Source organism: Euprymna scolopes, chromosome 24 (genome assembly GCF_053919585.1).
Source record: "Euprymna scolopes isolate OS-2025 chromosome 24, ASM5391958v1, whole genome shotgun sequence".
NCBI lineage: Eukaryota > Metazoa > Mollusca > Cephalopoda > Sepiida > Sepiolidae > Euprymna > Euprymna scolopes.
Window position 1 is genome coordinate 18,767,488 of NC_136505.1, and position 23,395 is coordinate 18,790,882.

Below are 23,395 nucleotides of genomic sequence, written 5' to 3' on the forward strand. Positions count from 1 at the left end.
TTACAACTACGTCCGCTGGACGAGTATAAATACAGTGTGTTTTTTTTCAACAAGCAGTCAGATTGCCGCATGGCGGGGTTGGGCCAACCCAACTCCGCAGAAGCAACAGTCATATCCATGCAGAACAGTTTAGACTACCTCCCCCATAACAGCCGAACCTAATAGCAGCAGCAGCAACCATTCGCCGTCAACGCATTTGATTCCCAGCAGTCCAGCTTCTCAAGCCAGCACGTGTTTCCTGTAGCCACTAGCAACGACCTCGTAGCCGTGCCTGTTCTAACATCAGCTGGACTCCAACCCTCAGTCTGAGATCTACCACCATTCAGTTTCTTTATAAAATGTAAACCTGAACGGATTTATCTTCGTTCACAACGGTACCCGCTGCGTTTGTCATCTCTTCTTTATGATTGCCGTTTTTTGTGTTCTTCTTGCCTGTGTCGTCTTTTAGTTGTAGGGTTGATTGCCACCGACATTCGGCCCTGCAACAAGGTATTCAAGTTCTCTCCAGTAGGCATTCAAGCTTCTTTCTTGCTTCATTTTACTTCAGTCAAAGTTCTCAAAATAAATAAATAAATAAAGAAGCCCCTTCATAGGGATCAACACTTGATCTCTACATGAGATACATAGATATTCAAATATTTCATTAAGTCTCTTTTATGTCTCAAATGTTGAGTTAGTAAGGAAGTTAAGAACGAGCAGACCTGAATGAGAATCACCCCCTCCCCAATCTTACCTGGTATTCTGCAATGGGTAATTTCTTACGACCTAACTCTGCGTAGTATAAACACCCCCAAACTCCCCATGTTAAGAACGGCTTTAGGAATAAACACCTCTAACATCTGTTTGAACATGTTTTCCCTTGCATATACACACTCACATGTACACACGCACGTACACACACAAACACACACACAGCCTCATACACACACTCACATTCATGCGCATACACACACCCGAGCTGTGACGTCACTTCCTTTTAAGTGAAAACCAGACATGCGCACCCAGAACACTAACTCTAGTATAAAAGTCAACAAAACCTGTTAACTTCCCTTTTTCGTCTGGACCAGCGTTCGAGCTGCTTAGTCGACGAACCGACCACACACTAACGTCACTTTCCCTGCTACTGTAATGTGGGACAAGCGCAAATACACTTTATACGCTTTCCCTCTCCACGAACTAGATTGACTTTCTCACTGTATCCCCCCTTTGCTTTGGTCCATCAAAACAGACATGTACGTGACGTTCTACTGAGCTTAACCCTTTCTTTCTACAGACCGGCTTGCCACTTCGCGTTTCTCTATTGCATTCCCTTTCCTTCCACGCGCGTAGTCGTCAACGGCTGAATGAACACGTGTACACCGAAGACTTTCATTTCTTAACAGAAAATAAACGACATGTTTATTTTATTCCAGCATTTGAGTTCTTTGTTTCCTTCATTCAATTCGTTTCATTATTTTTTCTTGTAGCGAGTTAGGGTATTTTATATCCTGATCCGCAACACATCGAAAACTATACTACACACACTATAAAAATTATGGGGAGGTGATTCTCGTTCAGGTCTGCCTAAGAACGTTATTCCCCTCACCCCAATTGACCATGTAAATATGTTATAGTATGTGGGCGTACGTGCGTATATGGACCTCCATCTTTTCATTCACTACTTTCATGAAAGGACATTCGAAAAAAAAAATCTGGTTAATTTTTAGCAGGGGGATCATGTATTTAATTAAATGTAATGAAACAACAACAACTATGAAGATGAGGATAACAGTCCGCAAATAAATAAATAAATACATAAATTACTTATGGCAAAGGCTTCCAATAATAAATAAATTTAAATAATATATAACAGGGTACTCATGTTTAACAAAATGAAATGAATTAATATTGTATTCCTAAGTCATAGGCACCCAGAGGATTTCACTTCATCCGAGTATTAAAGGGGAATCTCAAGTCAATCCTGGAAATGATTGAAACAATTTACGATTTGAAAGCTGTGAAAAAATACAAAAGGCAGGCGACACCAAGAATGCAAAGGGTTATAGTTAAAATTTAAAAGTCAAGGAAAAAAGTGGTTTTCAAATCGTTAAGGAAAAAGGTGGTTTTTAAATCGTGAACTGATTCAGCAATTTCCGGGATCGACTCTTCTAGGTTATTCCTTACAAGATATATCGTTAATATTTCCCAAGATTTTTTTTTTTTTTTTTTTTTTTTTTTTTTTTTTACACCACTTTTGGTAAATGTAGTTTAGCGGCGTAAATTATTTGACAAACAAAAATTTATAAAAACCATTTAGGTACTAGTATACTCATTGATCCGTGCTGAAATAATAACGTTATTATTTAAAAAGCCATTTTTAACATGATGAGGGGAGGGCGTTTTGTACCTATTCTGTACTTTAACCTTACAATTAAAAAAAAAAAAAAATAAAACTTTTAGTTAAACTTGGAAATACTATTTAGAAAATAGCGCGGAGCAGTAAGTGCACGAGCACGAGCACCAATATTTATTTTTATATAAAACGTATTCTTAGGCCAAAAGGTTGAAATAAAACAAGAAAAAAAAAATTCAAATTTATTACTTTTTCATTAGACTCGAAGCAGCTGTATTTTTAAGACCAAATTTGGCCTTTAAAAGGCCAATCTGTCAACCCTTAGTAAACTGCACAAGCACCCTTTTATTTAGTTTCAAACGGTAAAAAAAAAAAAAGAAAAAAGAATTTGCTAAAAAATTGTCTTAAATTCGTTGTTATTTGTTTTATTGGTGCAAGTCTATAAATGATCCACAAGTAATCTTTTTTACTATAAAAATCTGAAAAAAATCTTTATAATGTACGTACTTCTTGTCACTGCATGAAAATGTCATTCATAGACTTGCACCAATAAAACAAATAACAACGAATTTAAAACAATTTTTTAGCAAATTCTTTTCTTTTTTTTTACCGTTTGAAACTAAAAAAAAAGGGTGCTTGTGCAGTTTACCAACGACATTAAAAAACGAAAATATTGAAAAAGAACTATATTGTACGTACTCGTTAAAGAATAAAGTTTTTATTAATAAAAAAAAAATATCAAGGTACTAGAGCAGAGAGTGATCCGAACGTAAATAATAACGTTATTATTAAAAAGCCATTCTTAACATGGGGAGGGGAGGGTGTTTTGTGCCTATTGTATACTTCAACCTTACAATTGAATAAAAAAAAACGTATAAAACTTTAATTAAACTTGGAAATACGATTTAAAAAAATAGCGCGGATCAAGTGCGCTAGCACCAAAATCAAATAAACAAGTGTTTACGATGACGCAAAAATATATAACTAAATTATTTATTTTATATTATATTTATATTACACAAATATATATATATTATATATTATTATATTATATTTATATTACACAAAAATATGAAAATCGAAACATTTATTACATTTAAAAAAAATGTATGATTTTAATGTGTTAATATAATTTATTTTCAATGAGTGATTCAAGGAATCACTGGTGATTCATAACTGAAAATGAAATATGATAAAAACACGAAACATAGACTGCTTTTAGAATTTTTTTTTTTTCACGGTAAAGTTTGTGTAAAAAAATGTACCCAAATATAATTAAAAAAAAAAAAAAAAAAACATTTATAGAGGTTTAAGAATTTTTTTTTTTTTTTTGTACCGAAAAATTGTATCGAAATGTAGGAAAATAAAATTTTATTTTGCACGCACTTTTAGAAAAGTGCGATTTATCGACCCCTGTTCTTTGGCCGGCAAGTGACTTCTGTCGGCGGTTTGCACATATTCGCCTCATGTCACTGACATGCAGAAGTGCCTAATAAACTGATGCTGTCTTTTTTAAATTAAAGAAATAAACTATCAGTTTATTATGAAAATTTTCTGTTTAATTAATTGATAATTTTTTAATTAAAAAAAAAAAGTTAGTTATAAATTTTTATGTGGAATGTAAGCTGTGGGGACTGGGGCGTCATGAAAGAAAGCACCGGGTGCTTATTTAGAATTAAACCTATTAAAAAAAAAAAAAAAAAAAAAATGCAGAAAATTTTTTTATACTGATCGAATATGTCATATTCTAAAAACCAAGTAAATTTGACCAAGTAACTTTTTCTTCAATAATTAATTTTCTACCCTATCGTTTTTCGTAATTTTTGGATATTTTCATTACTGCGACATAGTAATTAGCAGTGGTTTTTACTTGAAATTCAAATTTTTGATTTTCGCTATTATAACGAAGAATTAAAGTCTTCTTTTTTTTCGATTTTAAACGATTTTAATAGAAAATTGTAGTCATTATTATAAGATTGATTTTGATCTCGATAGTTCGAATTGAGTTGTCTCCCCCTTATTAAACATGGCAGATAAAAGCATAACGTCTCGTTTTGTCATAAAATTTGATTTTCTTAGTTAAAAAACATACACACACACACACACACACACACGCACGCACACACACTTAATCAATTTACGTGATATTTGGAATATGGCATCTTCATTCTGTGACGGGTACGCATATCATGGATTTCCCCCCCCCCAAGATTTTTCTGTATTTTTGTTTTAGAAAATAGGGTTAATTTTAAATAAACGCCAAACATCGTAAATGTCTGTCGAAAGAAACAAAAGGTGAGAATAATTAGTTTACCTGTGGATGTTGTTGATTTGGTCCTTGTAATCGTGTACTTCCAACTTTAATTGTAGCGTCTGCAAAAAAGCAGAGTAAAGAAAAGGTTGCCAATGGAATTGATGCTTTTATTTTTGTCGTGTTTTTTGAATATTTGTCTGATCACTAAATGAGAAACAAATAAAATAAAATGCAACCGCCTGACTGAGTGACTTAAAAAAAAAAATGTTCATTGCTTTTCTTTTTTTACCCCCCTAACTACTAGAGACGCTTTAAACCTCAAACCACTCGAGTAAAACCGGCAGATCACCGGGATTAAACCATATTTAACACAAAGGGTGATTAATTTTTTTTTTGGGGGGGGGGGGGGAGAAGAGAGGATTACAGTCAAGAGTGATTAGAGGTGGAGAAGCAAAACTATCAGACAGTAAGTACAGGTTTTCTATTCTGTTGAGCGTGCTTTTCACGAAGAAGAAGGAGAAGAAACGTGATCTCTCTCGCTCTCTTCCAATTTATTTAAATCACAAGTTGCACTGATACGGCGTTGCCCAGGATCCGTTACATTGAAATGTCTTTTGTAAATATTTCTATTTCCTGTAATCATGTCTTAAAAAAAAATAATAATAAATAAATAAATAAACAAAAAGGGACGTTAACTCTTACGAAAAAAAAATTATTATTTCTCTTATTTATTGTTTATTTAAGATTGTCTCCATATTAGTAACTTTCCGAATCAAATTAAGTATTTTTGTAAAATAAATTATAGTAAAGTATTTTTATTGCGTAACAATAACAAGTGAAAATTGGCTAGTCTGAATCAAAGTTTGATTTGTGTAGCAGCAGGAGCAGTATATACTCGCGGCTTAAAATTTTGAATTTATAATATCATTGCTGATTGGTTGTAGCAGTCAACTTCCTTTCTAGCCTGTCAAGTCAAAGACCATCACCTAGGCGAGCTGATCACATGACTGAAATTATAAAAAGTGGAACACACTGAAATTCCCTCTCTTTCTTTCGGCTCTCATTTGAATACACACTCTGCTGTTGGGACGCAACTTCGCCTGGGTCTTTTGGCCCTTGGTCGACAAGAAGACAAGCAAGCCAACATGGCTGCCACCACACACGGACTTCAAAACGATTCCTACATGAACACTTTTATCTTCCTACAGGACTCCAGTTGTCTGATTTAGCTGAAATTTTGCATGTGCAATGATTTATATCTCTACGCGTTATGTGGCAAATTACAGCTCTGAACTAATTGTGGTTTCTGTTTTACAGGTGTTTGAACAGTCAGGTGTAAAATGGAGCCTGTTGAATGTCGAGCAGTGATCCGGTTATTGTATTTGAAAGGATGCACATCACAGGAGACTTTTGATGAAATGAAAGAAACTTATGGTAATAATGCACCATCATATGACCTTGTAAAACGCTGGCATCACGAATTCAAACATGGCCGGAAGTCTATGGAAACAGCTCCCAGACCTGGTCGCCTCCTGCCATTGATGAGGCATTTGTCCATCAAGTTGAGGCTGCCATATTGGAAGATCAGCGCATTACTATTCGCCAAATAGCCCAAGATGTCAAGATTAGTACAGGGTCTGTGGAAACTATCATTCATGACCATTTGCATATGTATAAAGTGTCTGCCAGATGGATTCCCAGGTTGCTCACACCATTCCAGAAGCGAGAACGCATCGAGTGCTCGAAGATGAATTTAGAGATGTGCCAAGAAGATGAGTCAAAGTTTTTCAAAAGACTGATTACTCAGGATGAAACCTGGGTTCATCACTATGATCCAGAGACCAAAGCCCAGTCAATGCAGTGGAAGCACTTGGACTCACCACCTCCAAAGAAGGCAAGGGTGCAGCCCTCCACTGGCAAGGACATGCTCACAGTCTTCTGGGACCAGGACGGAGTAGTGATGACAGATTTCCTGGCAAAGAGTACTACAATTACAGGAGCCTATTATGCTTCACTTTTGAGGAAATTAAGGGAAGCTATCAAAATCAAGAGGTGGGGCAAGATCAGCAAAGGTACCCTCCTGCAGGACAACGCTCCGGTTCACAACGCGCATGTCGCCAGATCAGAAGCACAGGCATGTGGTTATGAAATCCTTCCCCATCTTCCCTACTCTCCTGACCTTGCACCCTCTAACTTTCACCTCTTCCCAGCTATGAAGTTGTTTTTGAAAGGAAAGCGTTTCCCAGATTATGCAGCCTTGATTTCTGAAGTCACGTCGTGGTTGGAGAACCAACTTGGAGTGTTCTACAAAAACGGTCTCCAGAGCTGCATCAAACGATGGGAAAAAGGCATAACTCTGGGTAGTTCCTATGTAGAGAAAGACTAATAACTGTGCCAAGTTTCGTTGCTCTACTACTATGGGAAGTGGGTCAGGGGCATTACTTGCACGCCCCTCGTACTAACGAAGATAATCATTAAAGTTGTTATTAAATATTGGAATGAAACTCTTGTCTTTACTTCTACAGTTGTTTAATAAATTGTTAAATAAATTGTAATAAAGTGTGTTACTTAATTATCAATAACATTGTACAACAATAACAAATGAAAATTGGCTAGTCTGAACCAAAGTTTGATGTTTAATATACAAGGTACCTTCAATAAGTTTTCAAACTTTTTTGTACAGGCATTTAAAATTGTCATAGACTCTTGAAAATTAAGTATGTTATTGCTGTATATCTTATGAGATGACTGACCAATTTTTATGATTTCAAGTTCAAATGAACAACTACATACCCTATTCAAGCCTAATTATCACAGCTTGTAGATACAAAAAATGCAATCTGTATGCAAGGACACTTTAGAATATGCAATAAAAGTATGTTTTAAACTTGAAAAAAAAAATATCCTATAAACGTATGGAATGCTTCAGACTGCTTTTGGACCATCTTGCATGAATCAAGCATATTAGTTTGAGTTGCATAAGAGAATCAAGGAAGGCAGGGAGTCTGTGAGGGATAATGAGAGGTGTGGGAGGAGTAAGCAAGTCAGAACATCAGAATTGATTTTTTTAAATTGCATTTTCACTCCAAACAAGGCACTGTGCCACTTTAATGGAGAGGGCTACTATTTGGGATATAATTGCAGGGCTACTATGTAGGGAGTTGAGCAGCAAGATGTCTATTCACATTACACTTGAACTTTTGCGTGTTAGTACAGTTGAGGAAGCAGGAACCTGGAAGTGAATTCCAAAGTCTAGCAGTTCTGGGGAAGAAACTATTAAAGTAGAAAAATTTCTGGCATCTGGGGATTTCTACTGTGTAGGGGCGGGATTTTGTTGCTTATTGGATTTGTCGGGGGTATTTACGTCGAGGGGGTACAAGGGCTTATAGTTCGTCAAAGCATCTACGGTTAAAATAATTGAAAAACAGGCAAAGGGATGCAAAATTTCGTCGATGGGACAGAGGCTGAAGCTTAGCTGATAGTTCAGGACCTATTAGGTTCATAACTCTCTTTTGAACCCTGTCCAGGAGTGAGAGACTAGTAGCAGATGCACCAGCCCAAATGTGGCAACAATACTCCATACATGGTTGAATGGTGGCCTTGTAGAGGTATAGGATACTTTCAAGCGTAAGTAACTTTCTAGCATGGTAGAGAGAGCCCACCTTCTTGCAGCAGTCTTGGTAATGCCCTCAATGTATCTGTTCCAACTCATGCTCCCTATGAACGTTTTACTGGAGAGTTTTAACGAAGTATTTTCAGGTAATGTATCATTAGCCATAGCTATTAGTGGTTGAGAAGTTTCCTTGTAATTATTAAAGGAAACAAGCTTAGTCTTCACAGCATTGTATGTTACCGGCCATTTTTGTCTCCATTTTACTGCAGATTGGAGGTCTTCCTCTAGTGTTTCCACCATTGCCTTAGATATGTGTTCATTCACCCCCCCCCTACACACACACACACCACCCGTGCATGTTATAGAGTGTGGTGTCATCAGCAAATGTACCCATCTCAGAGACAATTTTATGAGGGCGGTCATTTATGACTATCAGGAATAATAAAGGTTCAAGGATTGACCCCTAAGGTACACTTGCATTTATATCATATTTTTTAACATACAACCATTGAGGACAGCCTGGATTCTTCTCTTACTTAAGAAGGATTTAATTATGTTAGGTATTCATCTAGTAATATCATATGATCTGATTTTCCTGAGAATACCATCGTGCCATACCCTGTAAAAAGCCTTAGATATATCTTGGGCTACTGCACTACTCTCCCCTGCTTTGTCCAGTGCATGGTATATACAGTCAGAGATTACAGTTAGGATATATACAGTAAAACGGGCTTGCCTAAATTCATATTGTTGGTTGGACAGAAGTTTAGCAACTGTAAGGTTGTGGACTAGAGCTTGATTAATTATGGACACAAATATTTTGGCGAGAAACAGGAAGAAGCTAATGGAGCAATAATTTAATGGGTCAGATATTTCACCAGAATTCTTGTAAACTGGTGCCATGGAAACAATTTTCCAGCAGTCAGGAAAGCATGATTCATTAAGGCATTTGTTGAAAAATTTGGAGAGAACTGGAACAACCTCGGTGGAGCATTTTTTTAATAGCACAGCTGGGATGAGATCGGGTCACATGCTTTTGAGGTGTCAAGACTTTTTTTGATTTGCACTTGAGAAGGGGTAATTTTCAGATTATTTTGCGTGGTGTCTGTCCGCAAAGGAAAATCAGAGAGGGGGTTGATTGCTGGGTCCAATTTGTTGAGTTTGAAGCAAACCGACTGGGAAGCATGTTAGCCTTCTTGGTTTCCCGTGCAAACAACTTCATGATTGTTGGATGGTGGGGAAACTGTTGATTACCCATTATTTACTACACTGTTGTAAATTTTCCAGAAATCACAAGTTCCTAATTTCTGTGCTTCAACGCATTTTCTGGTAGTTTTGGTGTATTCTCTCTTAGCTGTCACTATTTTTTTCCTACAATTACTTCTAGCTTCTATAAACTTTTGTCTGTTTATACTGGACTTATATCAGATAAGTTTGCGGTATGTATGCTGCTTTTGAGAAATGATAGCTGCACAGGTAGAAGTAAACCATTGGGGAGAGTGGGGTTTACTGTAGAACTTCCATGTGGAAACATGTGCTTCAATTGCCGCTTTGAACCATTCAGTGGTCTCATTTGTGTACTGATCTGCAGGAAGAGAAAAGATGTTTCCCCATGGGGCATCTCTTATGAGATCCCTGATGGCTTCCCAGTCAGCCTTCTTATAGTACCTTGTCATTTGGAGCAAAGGCTCTTCAGCTTTAGGTCGAGAGTTTAGGGTGATTTTATCATTACCACAGCCTTATCAGCATTCCTGAGTAGGCTATGGGCATTTGTTACACAATCGGGAACTGTGGTCAGAAATAGATCTAGAAGTGAGGCTTGTTGATCTTGCTGATCTGGGAAATAGGTCGGAAACATAACTGTCTGTGGTAAAGAATGAAATATAGAAAAGCTTAGTGTTATGCTACCAGCTGCATCTGTGTAAGTAGAGAAACCAAACCAATTACTGTGGTGGACATTGAAGTCACCAAATACATGTACTTGCGTGCTAGTGTCTACTTAATAACACGCATGGACACCGCGAAGCATGAGGATTCATGGAAGACCAAGAAAGATCTGGTTTGAGTGTGTACGAAATGACAGGATTGCTTGCAACATTTGTGGTATCATCCTTTTGGACCAGACTGCATGGAGAGTAGACATGCAATGTTACCCGGTGTTGCCCAGAGCAGAGTCCCAGACACAGCACTTTAAATCCTAAAACAAGATGATGAGTAGAATATTTTAAATATGGAATAATCATTGCTGACCTGTTAAAATTTCTGAATTATTACTGATTAGCCCTGTGACAATGACATAAGGTGAAAGTAGTGACACAAGGTCGTTTTTAATATGTTGCGGAAAAATATGAAAATTGTGCACATGTCCAAATCTCCTGTGTCTAACTCTGAAAGGTCTGATGCCAGTCCTCTGTCTAAGACACAAACACTTTAAACTGAAAAGATGTCATCTGACATCATACTTTTTTCATGGGATCTTTCCACATGGAACCAGGGTATTCATACGTTCTTATAGAAATCGAAAAGGGGGTAGAAAATGCCATTATCAGCAGTTTGGGTACTGAGAGCAATGACAATGACTGAGTCAGTAAGAGATGGAAGGAATTGGATTTTTCTAAAACAAAAAACATCTAGAAATTTTCTAAAACAAAAAACATCTAGAAATTTTCTAAAACAAAAAACATCTAGAAATTTTCTAAAACAAAAAACATATCTAGAAATTTTCTAAAACAAAAAACATCTAGAAATTTTCTAAAACAAAAAACATATCTAGAAATTTTCTAAAACAAAAAACATCTAGAAATTCCGAGTGAACAATCCATGACGTTTCTGAATTTTTGAGATGAGGATTGGTTATTCATATTATTTGGAGTCATGTGACTATCATTCTCATCTTGAGTGTTATTTTCACAACGTTTTGGTTGATGTAACCTCCGACCTTCTTCAGGTGTATCTTGTTGAACTCGGGAATGTTTCTGTCAAACTTGGTAATTTGGATGAAATTTGAACAGAACCTTTTATTTACTTCATGGGGTAGCATGCTCTTGTTCTGTCAGCCAGGTTTAAGACTCCTAAAATTCGTACTAGAACTATCTGCAAAAACCTGTGACGCAGTGGTCAGAGTACTTGGAAAAAAAAATCCATTGTAAAATTGATATTCTCCTGAATGATGAAGGTTCAATTTTTAGTGTGGGTGACCGAAAAATATAATTGCAAATTTCTTAGGACCTCTATCCAGTCATGGCTGACAAAACAAGAGCACACTACCCCCGTGAAGTAAATAAAGGATCCCATTTAAAATTCTGCCCAAATTCCCGAGTTTGACAAGATATACCTGAAGAAGGTCGAAGGTTACATCGACCAAAATGTTATGAAAATCACACTCAAGATGAGAAGAGTAGTTCAATGAATTCAAATAATACAAATCCATGTTGATGTCATTGAAACAATGATTGGGGACAGCAATGGCCAAAAACACATTACTTGAAAGTACTTCTTTTAAACTCTTGGCCTAACATTCACAGGGAACATGAGTTGGAACAGATACATTGAGAGCATTGCTTAGGCTGCTGCGAAGAAGGTGGGCTCTCTCTACCGTGCTAGAAAGCTACTTATACCTGACAGTATCCTGTACCTCTATAAAGCCACCATTCGACCATGTATAGTATTGTTGTCACATTTGGGCTGGTGCATCTGCTACTAATCTCTCACTCTTGGACAGGGTTCAAAAGAGAGTCGCCAACTTGATAGATCCTGAACTGTCATCTAAGCTTCAGCCTCTGTCCCATCGACGAGATGTTGTATCCCTCTGCCTGTTCTACAAGTATTTTAATGGTGAATGCTCTGACGAACTACAAGCATTTGTACCTCTCAGTGTAAATACCCCCGACAACCCGTACACTGTAGAGATCCCTAGGTGTAAGAAAGCCTTATACTCTAATAGTTTCTTCCCTAGAACTGCTAGACTTTCGAACTCCCTTCCAGGATTCTGCTTTCCCAATTGTACTGACATGCAGAAGTTCAAGTGTAATGTGGACAAACATCTTGCTGCTCATCTCCCTTTATAATACCCCCGCAAATTATGTCCTTGATAATAGCCCCCTACATCAATGTGGCACTGTGCCTTGTTTGGGGTGGAAATTGAATTAAAAAAAAGAAAAAAGAATCCAGTTGGTACACACTCCTCTATATGCATTTAGCTTAGACCTTAGAAATATGAATATCAATATTGATGAGGACAATAGACATGATGGAAACAATGTACATGTTATTGTTGTTGTTAAGCTTCTACATTTTATAAGAAAAAAAAAATTCTTGCTATGCGTCTACTTACCAGTAAAATAATTTTCCCTGATAATCGTCCGGACTTAACCCTTCCATGCAGAATCAATTACACACAGATAAAACTATATCATGTGTATGCATGTACAATAATGCTAATCTAAGGTAACCAAGGAGATAAAACTAATCCGAAAACAGAGTAGATGTTCCTCCTGTTGTGCTATAAACAGTGATCTCCTCTGGTCTCACCCGCTGAACTCCTTTTTGGTCGGCAACTGTGAGACAAGATTTTTATACTTATGTTAACCGTCTTAAAAGAGACAAAATATAATTTTTTTTTAGCTCGGATCAAAGTGTGGTATCTGTTCTGATACTAAACTTCATTTTTTTCTGTCTTTGGTAAATAAACGAGTAATACTTCTAGACTGAGGTAATTTTTATTTCTGTCCCAATCCAGATTGCTCCTTTCCTGAGGAGCTGGATTTTCCCTACACTAAAAACCGACATTTTATCTTTCTAACTCTGTCGCCATGTCGAGGCAAGTAAGTAGAGATGCTACACATAACTACAAATGCAAACAATTGTTTTTGCAAAATCCGACACACACTGCAGCTCACACACACCAAGCCAGCCATAAACAGAAGATCCTAAATTCTAGTTTCGCCCTCCTTTGGGCTCTTCAGTAAGATACATCAAATACTTTGCATCTTTTATACATACTAGCGACACCTGTGAAAATTCCATATGTAATATATTACTGCTGGGAATTCTGTGGACGTTCAGCATGAATGGAGACCTTGCGATATTATTGTAGCCCTTTTGTTAAAACTGGTTGGTTGGTTGGTTGGTTGTTTTTGTTTTACGGCATATCAACCCTTTTCGGGTTATTTAATACCGAATCCAAAGATTTTGAAGAAAAATTTTTTAACAGAATATATTTGTTGTTTTCAAGTCGGTTTCTATTAAACCCATAGTTGGAACTCTAACAGGTACTACCACTCTGGGTCAGAGCGAACCTGGGAGCAATGGTAATTAAAGGGTGGCTCCACACTCCCCAAAGCCCGCAAGCTGGGGTCTCACCACTGGATATAGTTTAAGGTCATATCCAGGACCCCCATTGAGGGTCTTTTACCCTCTGCAGGGGGGCAGTCGGTGTATTCTAATGCCCACTGACAGGGTCTGTTAAAACTGTAAAAGTTTTTATCTAAGTAATCTGCTTAATGTAGTGTCAGCGCATATCTGGTTATTACGGTTTATCTCCAATATCTTTATAGGAGTCTGTGAAATATTTCCATTGTATAGGCGCTCGCCATGAATGGAAACCCCACAATATTTTAGACGGAACAGAAACTATCTTTGGATCTTAACCAGAAGAACAAGAAGATATATTTTAGCTTCATGTACAGCCCAAAAACAACATAAAAAATAAAATATTTTCTTTACATTGTGTCTTAGGTGATCAGGAGATCCTATTTATTAAAAAAAGGAGAACAGATAGTTTTAACTTACTACGAAAATTAAATTAGCACACTAATAATTTAACGTTCATAGTATGTTATAACTTTCTATCCTCCTTTTTAATAAATAAGATCTCCCGATCAAATAATTTATAATCTGGAAATCACGACACACGTTCATACATACGTTAAAGGTACTATGGTATTAATTTGGCACAGCCTATTCTTGATTATGTCATCTAAGCAAAAAATCCTAATCTACAAAAAATAGTTTACACCTGGCGCGTGTTCAACAGTTGGAAAGCAGAATGCTAACAGGACTCTTCATGTTTACCTATAAAGAGCTGTTCCAAAAATTAAATCTATTCTAAACTGAGCTGCAGAGGATGTGAGGAAACTTGATTCTAATAGATAACATATATATAACGGTTCGCCCATGTATGAAGTATTGTTGTCTCATTTGGGCTGGTGCATCTGCTACTAGTTTCTTGCTCCAAGACAGGGTTCACAAAAGAGTCGCTAACCTAATAGGTCCTGAACTATCAACTAAACTTCAACCTCTGTCCCATCGCTGAAACGTGGAATCCTAGTGTCTGTTTTACAAGTATCTCAGTGGCAAGTGTTCTGACAAACTCTGAGCACTAGTACTCCCTCAACAAAAATACCCTGAACAAACAGCAAAATCCCACCCCTACACTGTAGATGCTGTAAAGCCTTCTACTCGAATAGCTTTTTCCCTTGGGCTGTTGCACTTTGGAATTCCCTCCCGGGCCCCTGCTTCTCTGACTTTACTGACATGCAGAAGTTCAAGGGTAATATGAACAAACATCTCGCTGCCTAACTTCATAAATACTATCCCTGCAAAACTGGTCCCAAATAGTAGCTCCCCACGACTGAGTGGTTCTGTGCCTTGTTCAGGGTGAAATGTCAATAAAAAAAATAACATCATCAATAAAAATTAAAGGTCACATTTCGAGAAAGTTTTACCTCAATGCAAAGTCGTGGTTTCTGTGGACACCCACAAAAGATGTTCCCCCATTGATTTTGGCTCAATACATGACATGAAGCACAGCATTCTCTGTACCTCTTTTGCGTGGAACAACCTACCAGAGGAGGATATGATAATGACTAAAATATCCAGATTTAAAGCAATTTTGTACAAACATATATGGTATAATCATGTTGGCACACTAGTTCTCATTAGATCATTGAAGTTAAGCAACGTTGTGCCTGGTTAGTATCAGATGGGTAACTATTTGTGAATACCAGGTGCTGTATGTAATAGGGCGTTGACATCCCTTGCAGGAACTGCTAACACTTAACATCGTCATTTTCTCTGATGGGGATATACAAGTGATAAGGGACCGCTTGTTAATTTAATATTTCCATGAAACATACTCCTTAGGAGGAAGCTGGTTCAACCTGCCTAGGATGAATGTCATTCATTTCGGGGTTGAACAAACATTCAGATTGTATGTTAATGCAAATAAATTATGTCTTGTTGCACTTTTCTATTTTTTGGCCAAATTAATTTTGATCGAACTACAACAGCATATGCAAACCAACTTGAAAACCGATATTTTTAAGACATTCATAAAAGTACAGAGTGTAATAATAACCGATATTCTTAAGCCACGCCCATTCATAAACAACAAAGACTTTAATAATAACTGATATTATTAAGCTACGCCCATTCATAAAACTACAAAGAGTTTAATAATAACTGATGTTATTAAGCTACGCCCATTCATAAAACTACAAAGAGTTTAATAATAACTGATATTATTAAGCTACGCCCATTCATAAAACTACAAAGAGTTTAATAATAACTGATATTATTAAGCTACGCCCATTCATAAAACTACAAAGAGTTTAATAATAACCGATATTCTTAAGCCACGCCCATTCATAAAACTACAAAGAGTGTAATAATAACCGATATTCTTAAGCCACGCCCATTCATAAAACTACAAAGAGTGTAATAATAACCGATATTCTTAAGCCACGCCCATTTATAAAACTACAAAACGTGTAATAATAACCGATATTCTTAAGCCACGCCCATTTATAAAACTACAAAATGTGTAATAATGACCGATATTCTTAAGCCATGCCTATTCATAAAACTACAAAACGTGTAATAATAACCGATATTCTTAAGCCACACCCATTCATAAAACTACAAAACGTGTAATAATAACAGATATTCTTAAGCCACGCCCATTCATAAAACTACACAGAGTGTAATAATAACCAATATTCTTTAGACACGCCCGTTCATAAAACTACAAAGAGGGTAATAACCATTTTTATCAAAGGCCAAAAAAGTTAAATTCTTCACTAGTTTGGAGACGGAATGCGTTGTTGTGATAAGTGATTTTCTCTATTAATTCGCACTTTTTATTTTAAGATTCAAATATTAATAACTACATTTTATTTCAGTATTTAATTTATGTATTTCTGTTGTATTAAATGCTAGCTTTAATTTTTTTTTTTTTTTTTTTTTTCTCGTCCATAAATGTTTATCTACCAAGTTGATCTTAAATATTGTATAATCAATCCATTATATTATCATTTTCAGTCCCCCACCCCTAATTTCTGGCTCCCATCTTATCTCGCAATTACTTATAATCGTCACCAACTAACTTCGGAAGAAACCCCCCCCCATCCGATTTTGTTTTATATCATAAGTTGCTTAAAACGTGATTAGTTAAAGTTCAGAATAAAATCACGCTTTCTCTTAACGGTTAATTTAAAAAAAAAATCTTCTGAACGCTATTAAAAGTTAAATTCTTCACTAGTTTGGAGACGGAATGCGTTGTTGTGATAAGTGATTTTCTCTATTAATTCGCACTTTTTATTTTAAGATTCAAATATTAATAACTACATTTTATTTCAGTATTTAATTTATGTATTTCTGTTGTATTAAATGCTAGCTTTAATTTTTTTTTTTTTTTTTTTTTCTCGTCCATAAATGTTTATCTACCAAGTTGATCTTAAATATTGTATAATCAATCCATTATATTATCATTTTCAGTCCCCCACCCCTAATTTCTGGCTCCCATCTTATCTCGCAATTACTTATAATCGTCACCAACTAACTTCGGAAGAAACCCCCCCCCAAACCCCAGGCCAAAAGGATAGATATTTATTCGAAAATGTTTTTCCTTCATACAATGAACATCAACCATCTACAATCCGGCAATTCTAATATCTTTTTGTCACTCTTGTAATAGAAGAAACTATTCACAAAGTGGCAGCGCATCTGTTTGGTATGTTAGATGCGGGTATCACGGAGAGAAAAAGAGGTAAATAACTTATGTTTGTAGCTGGATTCTTTTTTGAGATGAGGCATTAATTTGCATGTGAGGAGATTAGCTGCTTTAAGAGGGATGAATTAGTGAGGATATAAAGTGGAATGTTTGACCGCAGAGAGTAAAACATCAAAGCTGAGATTTGTTGTGATTAACAATTTTCGTGAAGAGTCCTGTCATTTTTCCTTTCAGGACTACAGAGATTTGTGGTAGATCAGAAACCGTATGCAAGATGAGACAAACAAGCATAAACGCTTCTTTTCTTTGTTCGGTTGGCTTGCCGGTGAATATTGATTGATTCAATTTTTTCTGCATGGGAGAATTTAATGACCCATCTTTACTTCTAATGCACGTCTATGACAGGAGTTGCTTTCTTAGATTCTCGCACCGTAAATATCTGTAACAAAGAGATGAAACTTTCAGATCATGAAAGTATAAGTTCAATTATCATAACAATGCAATTTGCAATCCCCTCTGATTCATTTGAGCAGTATAAAAAAAAAAAATAGGAAGCATTACTTTTGGAATGACCTTCATATATTTTACATTTCTGTAAAATTGTTGATATAAATATACTTTGTTCGTAAATTCGTTTTCTCATCTTATTTTCAAAATCTTGTTGAGTTAACACTTGCTTACTGACCCATTCATGTTTTTTATTTGGTAATTCAATTGCATAATTTATTTATTGTTAGCGCTGTTCTCGGCAGTTTCCAGAGACGTACTATCCCCAAAATACACTATATGTAGCCAGGAACAAGACTACAAATGAACCATATTGTAGTATCATCAGTACCTTTTGCTTTCAAATATTACACTTATTGCCTGATATATAATTGCAACAATGATTGTCTCCATGTTCTATATGATGTGAAAATTTATAATGAAAGGATGGAATTAGTTTCATCTATTATTCAAATAAAAAGTACTTGCAAATAGTTCCTATAACCAACCCGCATTTACATAGTATAAATGAATGTTCTAGCTATTCAATTAAGTAAATTATAAAAAATTAATTTTAGTATGAAATAATATTGCATTTACAAAATATTTTTACTAAATGAATTAAAGAAAAAAATTGGACAGAGATATCTATAGTTAGTCATAAAGATGGGTATGTCTTTCAAATATTACACCTATTGTTTGATATATAATTGCAACAACGATTGTCTCAGTGTTTTGTATAACATGAAAATCTATAGTGAAAGGATACAATTCAAATAGGATTACATAGATTTGTTGGTGTGAATTGAAATGGTTAAGTGAAGAGGAGTTCTGTCAATCGTCCTTTCAGAATTATAACTCTGCAACACAACTAATGCAATGTTTTCTGTCAGCAGGAGTTCAAAAAGTGCATAATCTGTAAATAGCTGACTCAACGTTTGACGTGATTGTCATAAACATCTCAGTTGATTAACTATGTATTTTAAACTTGAACTCTTTCATCACAGTAGTTAATTAATCCTAATTACTGTCAAATTAAACCCACTGCTTCGTTTGCAAAGGAGGACAGCGTTCGGCAGAATTTCTTTCATTATAATTTAAATTCTCTTCATGAGAGACAGACAGCCACGCCAGCAACGTATACATCTGAAAACACAACAAAGTCCAATACTGATGCATATTACGAACCGGTATGCTGGACTGGAAACTGGTCATATTGCTGATCAGCCAACCAGAAAGCGATAGCAGACAGGGTTAGCCAATAGGAGCAAAGCAGACGACTTTTGACAAATTGGAAGAAAAAAAAAAGGTTTTTGATTTTAATCAGTCATAACAATTAAGCACGTGACGATGAATTTTTAGCCAGCCTAGATAAAATATTACAGACGCCAGAGTTAGTCCTAAACCCTAACCTCCCAGCAAAACCCTTACCCTAATCATATCTGTCAGAACAAAAGCATGCTACTCCTGTGGATTAAATAAGTTTGACAGAAAGATTTCTGAGTTCGACAGAATGATTCCTGAGTACGATAAGGTACACCTGAAGAAGGTCGGAGGTTACATCGACCGAAACGTTGTGTAAATAACGCTCAAGAGGAGAACAGTTATCCAAATAATACGAATGATTGCTTTTAAATAATAACTTTTAATATTCCAAAATCGGCAGATTAATTTCTCACTGTGGTTAGTATAGTTCAAGAGAGATAACTTGAAATTAATGCAAAAGAAGTTTTCTTATTTTTAGAGTTAAAAAAATACTAATAAATAACTACTTATCAAGGCTAAAGGCCACTTGAAGATAATGTAATATAATGAAAGGATAATAGTTATTGAGATTATCCCCCATGAGAACAGTTATATATATGGTTGTAATTTTGCAAAGTGTTTGTCTGATAATAATGGCAAATTACGATTAGAATTATACTTTTTTTATTATTGGAATCCTTTGAGATAAGTAATTTGTATATTTATTTATTTATTTATTTATTTATTTATTTGCAGACTGTTATCCTCATCTTTATATTTGTTTCACCACATTTCGGTCAACTATTCTTCTGGCTTTGTTGAAACATGAAAGATGAGGATAACAGTCCACAAATAAATAAATAATTATACAGATTACTCATCTCAAAGGATTCCAATAATAAAAAATAATATACCATTCGATACAGATCCGATGGTGGAAGACCAGATAAGAACAAAAAACTTGGATTTATGAGACCAAAAAATTCAACCTTGATTGTCCTTCAGGGCCATTGGCAGCGTGGATAGAGACATTGAATCTTTACAGTCCCAGGTGAGTATTGTCTGAAGATAGCAGTTTTAATCCTACCCAAAGCAGGCCAAAGGATTAGTTGGCGAAAACATGGTGAAACAACAATAATTATGGAAGGCAGTAATTACTGAGGATACAGTTAAGAGACTACTCAGCATTCCTATCCCATCGCAGTTAATCACCTGACGAAGTCCAGAGGAATAGTTGGTCAAAACGTGATGAAACAACAAGTATGGATAAAAATATAGAATAAAACTGTTTTAAGTAAGAAAAATGAAAAAAAAAAAGGAGAATGATTGCAACCAAAAACCATACACATAGATTATTTGCATTGTTTATTCAAGTTTCTAAGTGATTGCTTTTAAAGGTAAATCAGAAGAAGAGGCGACTCAAAGTTCACAGATAAAATCTTCATATTTTACTTAATTATTATTATTTTTTATTTTTGCATAAAATAATAAATAAAATGTTATTGCTTCATTTAAGCATTATCTATATATCTATAGAAGTGAGAATGTGTGTGTGTGTGTGTGTGTGTGTGTGTGTGAGGACACTTCTCAACCTATATCCTCAATAGAATTTTGATCTATAGATTTGAAATTTGATATATAGGATATTCAGATATGTGGAAAACATTTTAATCGGTTTTCAGTCAGAAAAACGAGCTGCTAAGGGGTCAAAATTGGAAAATTGGTGCTTGTGGGGGGGGGCGTCAGATTTTTATCTGTTTGTCAACTGTTCCACGAATGCGCATGCATGAACGGTTCACATGACAGATTCATTATGTTAAAAATAAGTAGGTTTTGAAAACACTTTTTAAAGATCATGTCTAGCTGGCCTAATGATTATCCTACTTGACTCACTGTGTTTGGGTTTCGATTTCGACCCAAGTATTTTCTTTTTTTATTTCTTTTTTTTCTTACAAGAAGTGAACTGTTTAGAAAAAACTGACATGCACATGTCTGAGTTTCTGCATGAATTGAAATATAATATTTATGAATATTTTACAATCGGGCAACGCCGGGTGACCTTCTAGTAAAAATATATTTCTTTATGAAATATTTATGGATTTCTTTTTCTTTTTGGTTTTAAAAATAAAGTATGAAAGTATCCTGTACCTCTACAAGCCCACCATTCGCCCATGTATGGAGTATTGTTGTCACATTTGGACTGGTGCATCTACTATTAATTTTTCACTCCTGGACAGGGTTCAAAAAAGCTAGATGCCAACTGGATAGGTCCTGAACTGTCATCTAAGCTTCAATCTCTGTTTCATTGACGAAATGTTGCATCCCTCAGCTTGTTTTAGAAGTATTTTAATTGCGGATGCTCCAACGAACTACAAGCCCAACAAGCAACAAAGTCCCACCCTACACAATAGAGATTCCTAGATGTAAGAAAGTCTTCTACTCTAATAGTTTCTTCCTCAGAATTGCTAGGCTTTGGAATTCCTTTTCGGGTTCTTGCTTCCCTCAACTGTACTGACATCCAGAAGTTCAAGTGTAATGTGAACAAACATCTTGTTGCTCAACTCCCTTCATAGTGTCCCTGCAACTTATGTTCCTGATGATAACCCCTTACATCAAAGTAGCACTGTGCCTTGATTAGTAATTAAAAAAAAATTTATCGAACACCATTTACTGCAGACTTTGAGTCGCCTGTGCTTCTGCTTCATTAAAAAAAATTTTTTTTAAATATTTCAATTGCATAAACAGTTTTATCATGGTAATTAATGTTTTGATTGCTCTGAAATATTTTTAGCATCCCCCACACTCTTCGTATAGGTAAAAGAGTTATCTATTCCTGTTCTTCTGATTCACCTTTTTAAATGATAACTTTTAGTACTCCAAAACTTGAAGATGAATTTCTCACCAGGGTCAGTATAGTTCAAGGGAGATAACTTATAATTGATTCAAGAGAAGCTTTCTTATTTTTTAGATTTTTGGAACATATTAATAAATTACCACTTATCAAGGCTAAAGGCATTTGAGGATAATGTAATGTAATGAAAGGATAATGACTAATGAGATTGTCTCTACGAGGATAGTTATGTATATATATGTATATATAATAGCAATTATAGACAAGACAAAACTATATGTTGGCATACATAGATTTATTTATCAATTTAATAATTTATATATATATATATATGTATATATATATATATGTATATATATATATATATATATATATATATATATATATATATATATATGTGTGTGTGTGTGTGTGTGTATTAAAATCGATTTATATAAGGGAAACTTATTTTAGAAATTTGATTTTAAATTTAAATAATTCAACGTTTAAAGTTAATGAAATCATCATCATCCGATAAATAAAAGCGGGGAATTTAACAAAACGAGATTTAAACGTGAACTCGCGAGGTATATATATATATTTCACACTTCCGGTTATAAAATAGACGAATATTGGCTGAAGAGAGCTTGATAAGGATACCTTAAACGGTCCTTATTATCGGGCTTGAAACCGATGGTACCAATGATTTATCTCATCTAACAACTTTCTGTACACAAAATATATATATATATATATATATATATATATATATATATATATGTTTTAAGAAAAATAGAAAAACCGAAATGAAATTATTAAAATAGTCAATGTTTTGTCCTTATTTCAGAGGACATCTTCAGGATAATTGAAGTAAAAATGCAAGAAAAGAAAAAGTCATATATCGTACGAAAAAGAGGACATTTTTTGAATCCTACCCATGTCAGGAAGGACAAACATATGTGTGCGTATATTTGTCCTTCCGAACATGGGTAGGATTAAAAAAATGTCCTCTTTTTCGTACGATCTATGACTTTTTCTTTTCTTGCATTTTTACTTCAATTATCCTGAAGATGTCCTCAGAAATAAGGACGAAACATTGACTATTTTAATAATTTCATTCGGTTTTTCTATTTTTATCAAAACATAACGTCAACCACCGCTGGTATTTTTTACATTCCTTATACATATATATATACAGTTGTGCGCAAAAGTATTCGACCCCTACCAAACTTGTCTTATTTCTTTGAATGGATACTTCAATAATCTTTAAAACCTTCTTTAACGACTAAGTTCGAATAAACTGTATAGTTTTCAACAAAAAATAATAAAAAGTAATTAGTGCTTGATAATATAAATAAATTTATTTACAAAAATAAAAATATGGATGTTGCAAAAGTATTCGACCCCCTTTTCATTAATACTTGGTTGAAGCTCCTTTGACCTTGATTACTGCAAGTAAACGTTTCCTATAACATCTAACGAGACTTCTACATCTGTCCACTTAAATTTTAAGCCACTCTTCTTGACAGTACTGTTTTTATTCAATCAAATTAGATGGTTTTCTTTTATGTACCGCAATTTTTAAATCATGCCATAATGCTCAATCGGATTTAGATCTGGAGACT

At 35.1% G+C, this 23,395-nt stretch overlaps 1 protein-coding gene across 5 annotated transcripts in view; it reads right to left on the bottom strand.

The window, feature by feature from the left end:
• Positions 1-23,395, bottom strand: part of LOC145246619 (uncharacterized) — a 538,839-nt gene that overhangs the window by 277,506 nt on the left and 237,938 nt on the right. For all 5 annotated transcript variants that reach the window (XM_080108293.1, XM_080108292.1, XM_080108291.1 and 2 more), the window contains exon 15: positions 4,647-4,705. In XM_080108293.1, coding sequence (XP_079964419.1) covers positions 4,647-4,705 — 59 coding nt within the window. The remainder of the gene's footprint in view (positions 1-4,646; positions 4,706-23,395) is intronic.